The sequence below is a fragment of the Sapajus apella genome, unplaced genomic scaffold, assembly GCF_009761245.1.
Source record: "Sapajus apella isolate SASKATOON/1434 unplaced genomic scaffold, GSC_monkey_1.0 scaffold12, whole genome shotgun sequence".
Lineage (NCBI taxonomy): Eukaryota > Metazoa > Chordata > Mammalia > Primates > Cebidae > Sapajus > Sapajus apella.
The window spans coordinates 32,514,369-32,526,176 of NW_022436952.1; the positions used below are offsets into that span (position 1 = coordinate 32,514,369).

The 11,808-nt window shown below is 40.8% G+C and overlaps 2 protein-coding genes and 1 non-coding gene across 3 annotated transcripts in view; 1 reads left to right on the plus strand and 2 right to left on the minus strand.

The window, feature by feature from the left end:
* Positions 1 to 3,894, minus strand: part of AP2B1 (adaptor related protein complex 2 subunit beta 1) — a 139,498-nt gene extending 135,604 nt beyond the window's left edge. The window contains exon 1 of the mRNA XM_032280858.1: positions 3,713 to 3,894. The gene's annotated coding sequence lies outside the window, so the exon portion shown is untranslated. The remainder of the gene's footprint in view (positions 1 to 3,712) is intronic.
* Positions 3,154 to 6,796, plus strand: PEX12 (peroxisomal biogenesis factor 12). Its single transcript, XM_032280869.1, is given in 7 exon segments — positions 3,154 to 3,649; positions 3,807 to 4,105; positions 4,108 to 4,170; positions 4,172 to 4,249; positions 4,252 to 4,545; positions 4,866 to 5,419; positions 6,297 to 6,796. Coding segments are annotated over 7 exon segments (1,791 nt in total). The 5' UTR covers positions 3,154 to 3,546; the 3' UTR covers positions 6,697 to 6,796.
* Positions 6,797 to 8,896: 2,100 nt separating this feature from the next.
* On the minus strand, positions 8,897 to 8,993 carry LOC116553565. Its single transcript, XR_004269807.1, has one exon. It is a non-coding gene; the product is annotated as a Z30 small nucleolar RNA (small nucleolar RNA).
* Between the last annotated feature and the right edge of the window lie 2,815 nt (positions 8,994 to 11,808).

The following is an 11,808-nucleotide window of genomic DNA, read 5'->3' on the forward strand; positions in this document are numbered from 1 at the left end:
AGGCAGGAGAGTATCTTGAACCTGGGAGGCAAAGAACACAGTGAGCCGAGATTGCTCCACTGCCCTCCAACCTGGGCGGCAGGCCAAGACTCCACCTCAAAAAAAAAAAAAATTTTGGACATTCAGCAGAATGTTGAAAGTGGTTATTGTGGGATAGTGAGTGAGAGTTTTACTTTTCTCCCTAATATTTTTCTGTACTTTTCAAATGTTCTACAGTGAACAGTATTTATTTCTATGATTGGAATGTGCCTTTTAAATCATATTGTTGAAAAATACATGATACAGAAAAATGATTTGAGATAAGAAAAAAAAAAACTCAAGATACAAAACTCTAAATCCAGAGGAGTATATATACCTATCATTGGTTCTCACTGGGTGCTGATCACAAATGTTATTATCTTCTTTATATTTGTTTTATTTTCCAATTTTTTCTCTGAAAAATGCATATATTTTAAGGAAAAAATGAACTACCCATCTTTTCTGGCTACCCATCTTTTCTGGCTCTTATTCTGCTATTAAGTCACAAATACCAAGAGCTATTATGTGTCAGGAATTGTACTAGGGAACCGACTCTAACTACAAAATAGTCCTTTTCATCACGGGCTTGTAGTCTAATGGGAGACCACTCAGGAGACTGTTGAAATGATCCAGCCACAGGATGATGGTGATTTAAACAAATAACCGTTGATATTTATTGAGCAAGATTTGATGTCAGTTACTCTAAGTACATTTTTACATCCATTTATTACATTTTTACATCCTCAACTCCTGATAACCAGGTAGGTACTGTTACTTTCTCTATTTTGAAAGATACAGAAGTTAAAAGGTAGAATTAAGATTTGAACCCAGGAAGTCTGACACTAGAACTGATAAGGCTTATGTTTTAGGTTTGGGCAAGGGATGAATGGTAGTACTAGTCATTGAAAGTAGGGAAACATAAGAGATGGCACAAGTTTGGAGAAGGATAGGGAGGTGATGAGTTCATTTTTTACATTAGGTTAGAGTGAAGATATCTATCCAAGAGGTACCTGATTATATGTGTCTGAAGATAAGCAATGACCTGGAATTGAGTTAAATTTGCGAACTGTGAGCATACAGATGATAATTCAATTATCATCTCCTTATGATTCAATCTGTGGGCATGAACATTATCCGTGAAGACTGTGGAGACTGTGTGCTTGGGGCAGAAACAGATAAAATCAAGAATTCAGAGGACCAAGACAGAGTAGTAAGAGAGGTAGGAGGAAAGCAGAATAGTATATTTTAGTATGTTTTCAGAGTTTCATGAAAGTAGGGACTATACCAATCTGTTCACTCTTGCACACGTGAGGCCTAGCCCCATCACACACAAATTAATATATGTTGAATAAACGTACAAATAAGTGATCAAGAATATCAGTTGCTATAGATAGGAGAAGGAAGGGCTAAAAAGCATCTATAGGATTTAGCCACATGGAGACATTTGATGTTATTGCTGAGAAATCAGTAGAGATATGAAGGCAAAAGTCATACTGCAGATGTCTGAGGATGGATTAGAAGTGAGGAAATAAAAACAGGAATTGCAGATAACTCCTAAGAATGTGTTACCAAAGAAGGAAGAGACGGTATCTGAGGAAAAGAGTAACAAGGATTTTTTCTTCCTTGAGTCAGGGTCTTGCTCTACTGCCCAGGCTGGAGTGCAGTGGTACCATTATGACTCACTGCAGTCTCGACCTCCCAGGCTCAAGCAATCTTCCCACCTCAGTCTCCTAAGTAGCTGGGACTACAGGTGTGCGTAACCACACCTAGCCAATTTTTTATTTTTTGTAGAGAGGGAATCTCACCATGTTGCTCAGGCTGGTCTGGAACTCCTGGGCACAAGTGATCCTCCTGCCTTGGCCTCCCCAAGTGCTAGGATTATAGGTGTGAGCCACCAAACTCAGCCAATTTTTTTTTTTCTTGAGACATAGTCTTGCTCTGTTACCCAGGCTGGAGTGCAGTGGCTTGATATCTGCTCACTGCAACCTCCGCCTCTTGGGTTCAAGCTATTCTTCTGTCACAGCCTCCTGAATAGCTGGGACTACAGGCACATACTACCATGACCAGCTAATTTTTGTATTTTTAGTAGAGATAGGGTTTCACCATATTGGCCAGGCTGACAATTTTTTTTTTTTTTTTTTTTAGATGGAGTCTCACTCTGTCGCCGGGCTGGAATGCAGTGGCATGATCTTGGCTCACTGCAATCTCCACCTCCCAGGTTCAAGCAATTCTCCTGCCTTAGCCTCCTAATTAGCTGGACTACTGGCACGCAGTACCATGCCAGACTAATGTTTTTTATTTTAGTAGAGACAGGGCTTCACCATGTTGGCCAGGATAGTTTTGATCTCCAGACCTCGTGATCCGCTCTGCCCGCCTTGGCCTCCCAAAGTGCTGGGATTACAGGTGTGAGCCACAACTCCTGGCCTACTCCATACACTTCTAATAAATTCCATTTTAGTTTAAATTAGGCTGTTTCTGTTGCTTATAACCAAAGATCCCTAAGTGACAGCAATGTTTAATTTCCTGCTTGAGTTAGTTGATGCTACTTCTCAACTTTGTATTTTTGCTATTCACTTAAGAAATGCTTGTACATAATAGCTACCAATAAACCTAATATGTACCAGGTGCTATATATAAACTATGTCTAGTCTTAAAATTATGTAAGGTAAAAATCTTGTATCAATATGATGTATTTTGGTAGAGTAAAAAACACTTCTTATAACTATAAATAAGGACAATTTGTAAGGTTTTGTCTCCTATTGGAGTAACTAAATCCAAACCTTGTTTTTGAGGGTTCTCATTATGCAAACCAATTATTTTTATAACATAAGGGCCTCTAGGGCAGTAAACAATACCTTCTATTCCCAGCTATTTAGCCCAGAGGTGGTACTTCCCAGAGGGAGGAGAGGTTGAATTCTCATCCAAATTCAATAAGCCTGTGTCAGCCAACTCTAGCGAGACAAAGCTGTATATAATATAAAAGCACTTTACAAATCTTAAGGTAAATTACATTCGTTTTGGCATAAAAACGGCATGAAAGGAACCCTTCTGCTAAGTGTCCCCAGTGCATGCTAATTACAATTCATAAAGCTCCCCCTGCTTTAGTACTGTGTTCACTTCGCTGGTGTGACATATCGGACTGTGTTCAAGGACGGAGACATTTTTATCCAGTATAGCAAGTGCATGGAGTTATGCCTGAATGTAGCCAGAACCTGGAAGACAGTTAAACTACCAGCTTGGATGAAAATTAACCGTCTCAAGTACTGAGGAACAAACATGAACGTTTCTCAATCCGATCATCTTTCCTTATAATTGGCAGCAATAAATCTAAGGCGTCTATCTCCTGGTATGTTGCTTTAAATCCTTTTTGGAAGGGGAAGACATATAAATTAACCACCATCCGTTTCGCGCGTGTACAGAAAGTCCTTTCCATCTCCAGATTCCCTTCTTCCCTCTGCCCCTAGCTCCACCGCCTGCAGGAACACAGGGCTCAGCAACGGGCCCAAGCTACGATTCCCGGAGCCAGACATGTGCGCAGCGCCCCAAACAACTTGTCAAAAAGACGTCTGCAGAGAGACGTTCAGCGCTGTAGCCTTCCAGCGAGGCCACCATGCAGACCCAGCTACGAAAGGTAAAACCAAACCAGCGGAAAAGTCACAGCCAAAACCAGCCCGCACCAGCCCTCTTCACTTTCAGCGGGGTGGGAGCGGAAGTCCGGGTGAGTCATAGAGTTCTCTAGCTCTGGTTTCCGGGCTGCATTCGGGACTACACCGCCTCTCTTCCCCCAGGCGTCCCCGAAGTCCTGGTGGTTTCTATTTCCGGGTGCGTCTTCTGTCATAAAGCCGAGACCTCTCTTCAAACGTGGCGTCGCAGGTTCTTAGCGCCTCGCCTGGAGCCAGCGAGCAAGGACGGGCGCGGGCGGGGATACTCAAAGTCAACAGCTGAAGCCAGTCCTCGTGTCCCGGGCTCACACTGGCACGACTGCATCCTCAGAGTCGGCTGGCTTTTGAGCGGTCACGATTGGGGAGGAGGAGGATTTCTCGTTCGCAGCACCAGGACTGCAGCTACAGAGGATCGCGTTCCTTCCCCCATACCTGCCCCCCAGTCACGCTCTGCCCTGAGGTGCAGCAGTTGACAAGTTACCCCCTTGCCACATACCACTTCTACCCACGTCCGAGTTAGCTTTGTTCTTAACCTTTTTGAAACTCCCCTCCGCCTCCAGAACAGGTCTTTTTTTTCGCTAGTTCATTTTTGCCCATAAAATTGAGTTTTGAGTTTTAGATATCATACAGAAAGTTTACCTTTAAGACTGAGCACCCGTCTGATACCCTTCCTCCCGAAAAAGTTCATGCTCACGAGAGAGTTTGTGGGAAAAGCGAAAGCCAGTCAACACAGGAAACTATGGCCGAGCACGGGGCTCACATCACAACTGCTTCTGTGGCCGATGACCAGCCATCCATCTTCGAGGTGGTAGCACAGGACAGTTTAATGACAGCAGTGAGACCTGCTCTTCAGCATGTGGTCAAGGTAAGGTATTAATTCTTGGATTTTAGGGACAACTGGGTAAAAATCAAACCAATAATTTGTGCTTATTTGGTAGCCTAGCGTTTGAAATAGCCAATTTGCAAATAACTCGTATCTCATGACTTACAGGTTATTGAGTCTGTATTATGTGTAGAGACCTGTACTGAATACCCAACATTTCAAGGAGGTTAGGGTAGATTCCAAAATAAGTGACTTATTTAAGACAGAATGTGTAGACTTTAGAGGAAAAGGGGGAATGCCAATAGAAGGTGTAGTACTTGTGTAATGGAATGAATTTCACTTATTGTTTTATTTTGCTCTAGGTTCTTGCAGAATCAAATCCCACTCACTATGGCTTCTTGTGGAGGTGGTTTGATGAAATCTTTACTCTGCTAGATCTTCTGCTCCAGCAGCATTACCTGTCTAGAACCAGTGCCTCATTTTCTGAAAACTTTTATGGCTTAAAGAGAATTGTAATGGGGGACACTCACAAGTCTCAGAGGTTGGCCAGTGCTGGCCTCCCAAAGCAGCAGCTTTGGAAATCAATTATGTTCCTGGTTCTTCTTCCCTATCTGAAAGTGAAGCTGGAGAAGTTGGTTGCTAGCCTGAGAGAAGAGGATGAATATTCTATTCATCCTCCTTCTTCCCGCCGGAAACGATTTTACAGAGCCTTTCTGGCAGCCTACCCATTTGTTAACATGGCCTGGGAAGGATGGTTTCTTGTACAACAACTTCGATATATCCTAGGAAAAGCTCACCATCACTCACCACTGCTCAGGCTGGCTGGAGTTCGGCTAGGTCGACTGACAGTTCAGGATATACATGCTCTGGAGCACAAACCAGCTGAAGCCAGCGTGATGCAGCAACCAGTCAGGAGGTAAGGCCTTAGCACTTCCAAAAGATCTTTAGTTAATAAATTCTAAAATCTTATCCCAGTTTTGTGAAATTCACCTCCCTGTTAACTTTGTGGTATTTCATAAAGTCATAGAAAAGCAATTCCTTGTGTCCATAAACCAAGGACTGTCATCTTGGTAACCTTCCTCATCATACTAGGTATACTTTTAGTGCACACTTGCTATGTCCTGTGCTAGGTGCTTGCTTTGTGAATATTATCTCAATCTTCAGCACAACCCAATGAAGTAAATGTATTAGCTCCATTTAACAGTTGGGGAAACTAAGCCCAAACAGTTAAGTACCTTGCCAAGGTCATGTATACAGTTAGCTAGCTACAAGGTGGCAGAGCTGGAATTCAAGCCAAGTCAATATAATTCTAAAGACTGTGCTCTGTGAGCCACTGCACTCAGCCTAAGACTGTGCTCTTAATCATGATGCTGTGCTCCTTCTAGTTCATATTTGTGTTCTACAAGTTCAAATATATATATTCCTCAATACTGCTAAGTTTTTTGTTAAGTGAATTGGTTTTTTTTTTTTTTTTTTCCCTGGATCACTATCTTCCACTAAAAAAAGGGAGAAAGTCTATATAATGAAATTCTCTACTGATTTCTTTCAAAACACAAAACCAAACCCTAATTATTTGTTACTAAAAACAAACCTTAGCTCCTATGCTCCTAAAATACTGTAAGTTAGAGAGAATCACGTAGAATAGATCCTTAACGAGATAGTACCACCAGTCTACCAACTTTTCAGTCCCCCAGTGATTCTGATGAAAAATATAAGAATTGCATTTATATTAGTCATTCTCTAATAAAACCTAAAGTTTCTCTTTTTGCCTCCTTGTTCTTTTCTCCCAACAGTGTTAGTGAGAAGATAAAGTCAGCTCTGAAGAAAGCTGTGGGAGGTGTTGCCTTATCCCTGTCTACTGGCCTTTCTGTGGGTGTATTCTTCTTGCAGTTCCTTGACTGGTGGTACTCATCTGAAAATCAAGAAACCATCAAGTCATTGACTGCCCTGCCTACTCCACCACCACCTGTACACCTAGACTATAACTCGGATTCTCCTCTCCTACCCAAAATGAAGACTGTGTGCCCACTGTGTCGTAAAACCAGGGTGAATGATACTGTTCTTGCCACTTCTGGCTATGTGTTTTGTTACCGCTGTGTGTTTCATTATGTGAGGAGTCACCAAGCTTGTCCCATCACAGGTTATCCAACAGAAGTACAACATCTGATTAAACTCTACTCCCCTGAGAACTGAAAGGGAATCGTGTCTTATCCTCACAACAAAACTATTGCACTGTAATGCCACAGGGCTGCTTTCAGCATGGCATATAGCATTGATACTTCTCAGCCTCAATTCATAACTATATGAACTTTAAATGACTATATGGATTTCTTTAAAAGGATATGCCCATTGGTGGCGCGTGCCTGTAGTCCCAGTTACTTGGGAGGCTGAGGCAGGAGAATTGCCTGAACCCAGGAGGCGGAGGTTGCGGTGAGCCGAGATCGCGCCATTGCACTCCAGCCTGGGTAACAAGAGCAAAACTCTGTCTCAAAAAAAAAAAAAAAAAAAAAAAAAAGATATGCCCATTTGATCCTAAACTTTTAGCCTGCTCTCTAGAACCCTACTTACAGTTGACCAAGCTGCTTAAGATAGAAGAATCAGTATTGGCAGGGGATATGAGGGCCAGTGTAGAAATTAAACAGGATAATGACTACAGAATTTTTTGCTTATCCCTTTCCTTAAAATATAAGTACAGAAGGTCTTAGGAAAAATCCAAGTTAGCATAAAAAATAAAGTGAACAGTGAAGTGGTAGCAAGCCTTCTTTTTAGAAAAGAAAGCATTTACCTGGCTGTCTGTAAGGTGGAAATTTCATCAGTTTGCCAACGATAGGAAATGTGGACCTGCTCTTGGTCAAAATGTTTAGAAATATTTTAGGGAAAAATTAAAGCTCCTTCCATATACTGTGACCCATTTGTTAAGTGACATCTACAGTTATCAACTTTTAAGGATATCCTTAAAAGTTGGATATTTAGGATACTTAAGGATATTCCTTTATGAATCCTCCATAGCTTTCTTGAGAAACTGGTTAAAAAAGGAATAGGGGTTGAGTGTTACGGAGAGAATAGTCTGAAGATTCCTGTGTAAAAGCAAAGCTAACAAGCAATGAAGAGATGAAGCAAAATACTAATCTAATTGTGTAAAGAAAGGATATTTTAGTAAGTTCTTTCTGTTTGTTGCTAAGAGTTTGCTAAACTGTCATGAATTATTCTGGTTATTACTAAAGTTTCTATGAAACACTTAAGTAGATTTTAAGAATAAATGTTTCTGGAAAAATAACTGTTCCATGTTGTTATGATTTTGTAGAAACGTAAAGATTACTTAAGGTGTTTAAAATAAATTTTTCATTCAGACTGCCTTTGACTTTTTGAGGTATTTTTGTATTAAAATTTTGCCAATCCAGTAGTTGGAACAAAAATCCTCTGCTCCAGCAACAAGAATTCAGCCGCATGCGAAATATCTCATGCATCAACTTAAGAAATACTTAAGTTGCCTGTGTAGGAGAATTTATGCCATTGGATTAGCAGGCTGGTGAAAACACGGGTTAAAAAAAAATCATCACTACAAGAGGAAGGATGAAAATGATTTTTAAGAGTGCCTGCTGACATAGTGTTTTCCAATACTTTAACTCATTTTACCAATTCAAAGCACATTCTCTGACAGCACAAAGGTGCTGAAGCTAAAATTTTCAATAGGATATTCTATGGATCTTAATATTAAGACATTTATGATGTTAACTGAGACAATAAAAAAAGAGAAAATATTAAAACTTTTATATGCCATAAGAAAAGTGTAATGGATTTTAAAATTCTCATTAAACCTCAAAGGTTTTACCAAAGCAAATACCATGGTTAATTAAACATTTTTTCTTTATTTTTTTACTGAGTTGAAGTCTGGCTCTGTTGCCCAGGCTGGAGTGCAGTGGCACGATCTGGCTCACTGCAACCTCTGCTTCCTGGGTTCAAACAATTCTCCCACCTTAGCCTCCCAAGGAGCTGTGATTACAGGTGCATGCCACCATGCCCAGATAATTTTTGTATTTTTAGTAGAGGCAGGGTTTCGCCATGTTGGCCAGGCTGGTGTTGAACTCCTAACCTCCAGTGATCCACCCGCCTTGGCCTCCCAAAGTGCTGGGATTATAGGCGTGAGCCATTGTGCCTGGCCAATTAAACATTTTTAATACAGTAATAAGTGAATAATAGAATTGAAGCAGATTCAGGATTGAAATGATGTAGTCTTCTATGAAGATTTCAAAGCAAGATTTTTCACCTCAACCTAAGAAGGAAAACATGAGAGTATCAGTAATTCAAAATATAAAAGAAACATCTTAAACATAATAAAACCAGTGTCCAAACAGGATACAACAGACCTGTGCAGAAAAACCACAACCTGGATCAGCTCAGAGAGAAGATTAAGGGATCATACCCTGGTCAAAGCCAACATTGAAGCAATGGCAATACCAGGTCAGACTCCACTTCACTCATCATTGCATTTCACCTCCTTGTATTACCTAAGAGCAACACAGTTCCCTATTTTCACATCCAAGAAGACACAGGCTTACCTATGAAAAAAATAAAGTCTTAAGTTTCAACCATGGGTTTCTAATTAATATTTCTTTCTTTTTTTTTTTTTTTTTTTTTTTAAAGACAGGGTCTTACTCTGTTACCCAGGCTGTAGTGCAATGGCTTCATTATGGCTTACTGCAGTCTCAACCTCCCCAGGCTCAGGTGATCATCCCACCTCAGCCTCCCAAGTAGCTGGGACTACAGTCACAGGCCACCACGCCTGGCTAATTTTTGTACTTTTTGTAGAGACAGGGTTTCACCATGTTGCCCAGGCTGGTCTGGAACTCCTGAGTTCAAGCAATCTACCCACCTCGGCCTCCCAAAGTGTTTCGATTAGAGGTATGAGCCACTATGCCCAGCCTGTTTTCAATATTTTTTTTATTTTGAGACAGGTTTTCACTCTGTCAACCAGGCTGCAGTGCAGTGGTGCAATCACAGCTCACTGTAGCCTCAAACTCCTGGGCTCAGGCGATACTCCCAGGTAGGTAGAACTACAGCCACCCCTGGCTAATTCTTTTTAATTTTTTGTAGAGACAAGGTCTTGCTATGTTTCCCAGGCTGATCTCAAACTCCTGGCTTCAAGTGATCTTCCCACCACATCCTTCCAAAGCCTTGGTATTAAAAGCGGGAGCCACCACACCTGGTCCTCAATATTTTATTTTCCAATGTTCTTTGCTTTAAAATAACTTTGCTATACAAAAATACAAACTAGGGTGGGCACAGCGGCTCGTGGCTATACAGCTAGTGCTCCACTTACAACCACGATCGGCTCCGACAGACCGGTCGTAACACAATTTGGTTGTAAGTTGAGTAGGCTATATGTACAGTACTGTGAAATGATGTTATAAAAATCTTTAAGTCATATTTTATCATAATTTTCTTTCATTGTTATATATCATAATTTTCTTTGTTCATTTTATGCCATTTGTATCATCTCTACACCATTTTGTTTCTTATTTTTACATTCGTCAGGTTTAAGTAAAACACTGCATTACCAGTAGTAAAGGTTGACCTGAATGCTTATTATGAAAGCATTCTTGTCAAATCTCATTTTTAAAAAGCCAACTTAACTTGTGGTAAAGGCGCAGCCTTGTGTAAAACTGTGGAATATTCACAGATCACTGAACCACGGTGGTCTATGGTTTGAAGTGAAAAACCACGGCACATGATGAGTTTTGAAAAGCAGAAGAGTATGAACTATGTTAAGTCTTAGGGTAAAAAAAGACTAGTTGCCAGGTATTTATTTATTATCATTGTAAACAGAAAACTAAATCATCACAATTTTATGTGACTTTCCATGGGATACAAATATGCAGCATTCATCATAAAAGATGTCATCTGGATATCTTGTTCAAATATAATTTAAACTTAGTATGTTCTAATATTGTTAAAGATATAGGGATGTAAACCACTCACATTTTAGTAAGAAAGTCAAGAAAATGACTAATAATGATATGATACAGCATATATGTTTATTGTACTGCACTGTCATACACCCAGCAGGGCAACATTTGCGCTGCCAGACACAGAGTAGTCGTGGCTAGCGATTGTGGTCGTAAAGTCGAGTGGTCGTAAGTTGCATAGGTCGTAAGTCGATCAATACCTGTAATCCTAGCACTTTGGAAGGCTGAGGTGGGAGGATTCCCTGAGCCCAAGAGTTGCCAAAACCAGCCCTGGCAAAATAGAGAGACACTGTTTCTACAAAAAGTAGCCAGGCGTGGTGGTGCACAACTGTAGTCTCAGCCACTAGGGAGGTTGAGATGGGAAAAGGATTGCTTGAACCTGAGAGATCAAGACCACAGTGACCCTGTCTCACAAAAAAAAAAAAAAAAAAAAAAAAAAAAAAAAGGAAAACTGAACAAATTTTGTTTTTTAGGGTTTTTGTTTTTGAAGTACAAAGGACAGTTGAGAAACATTTGCCATTCAAAAACTTTTGTTTTTTTCTAATGAGCACAAACAGCATGCATGATAAAATCTCAGGAATGTTCATGAAGAAGCTTATAGCTTACTTTTTTTTGTTTTTGTTTTTGAGACAGGGTTTCACTCTGTGGCCCAGGATGGAATCCAGTGGTGCAATCACTGCCAATTTGAACTCAGGCTTAGGCGATCCTCCTGTCTCAGGCTTCTGAGCAGTTGGGACAACAGGTGTGCAACCACCATGCCCAGCTAATTAAAACAAAAAACAAAGTTGTAGACACAAGGTCTTGCTATGTTGCCCAGGCTAGTCTCAAATTCCTGGCTTCAAGTGATCCTCCTGCCTTGGCTTCCCAAAACCCTAGGATCAAAAGCTTGAGCCAATAAGCCTGGCCTTAGTCTTGTTCAAAAGCAAAAGTTTTAGAAAATATATTTTCTTTTTTTAAATTTCTTTCCTTTTTCTGGAGATAGGGTCTTGCTATGTCATGCAGCCTGGAGTGCAGTGGCCTCAAACTGCTGGGCTCAAGCAATCGTCCCACCCCAGTCTTCTGAGTAACTGAGATCTGAGGCAAGCAACACCAAGCCCAGGTAATTTAAAAAAATTTTTTAGAGAGACAGGGCCTTGCCATGTTGCCCAGGCTGGATTCAAACTGCCGGCTCAAGTGATCCTCCCTCTTTGGCCTCCCAAAGTGCTGGATTGCAGGTGTCAGCCACTGTACTTGGCCTAGAAAAGATTTCTTTTTTTTAGATGGAATCTCACTGTCACTCAGGGTAGAGTACAATGATCTTGGCTCACTGCAGCCTCTGCCTCCCAGGCTCAAGCAATCT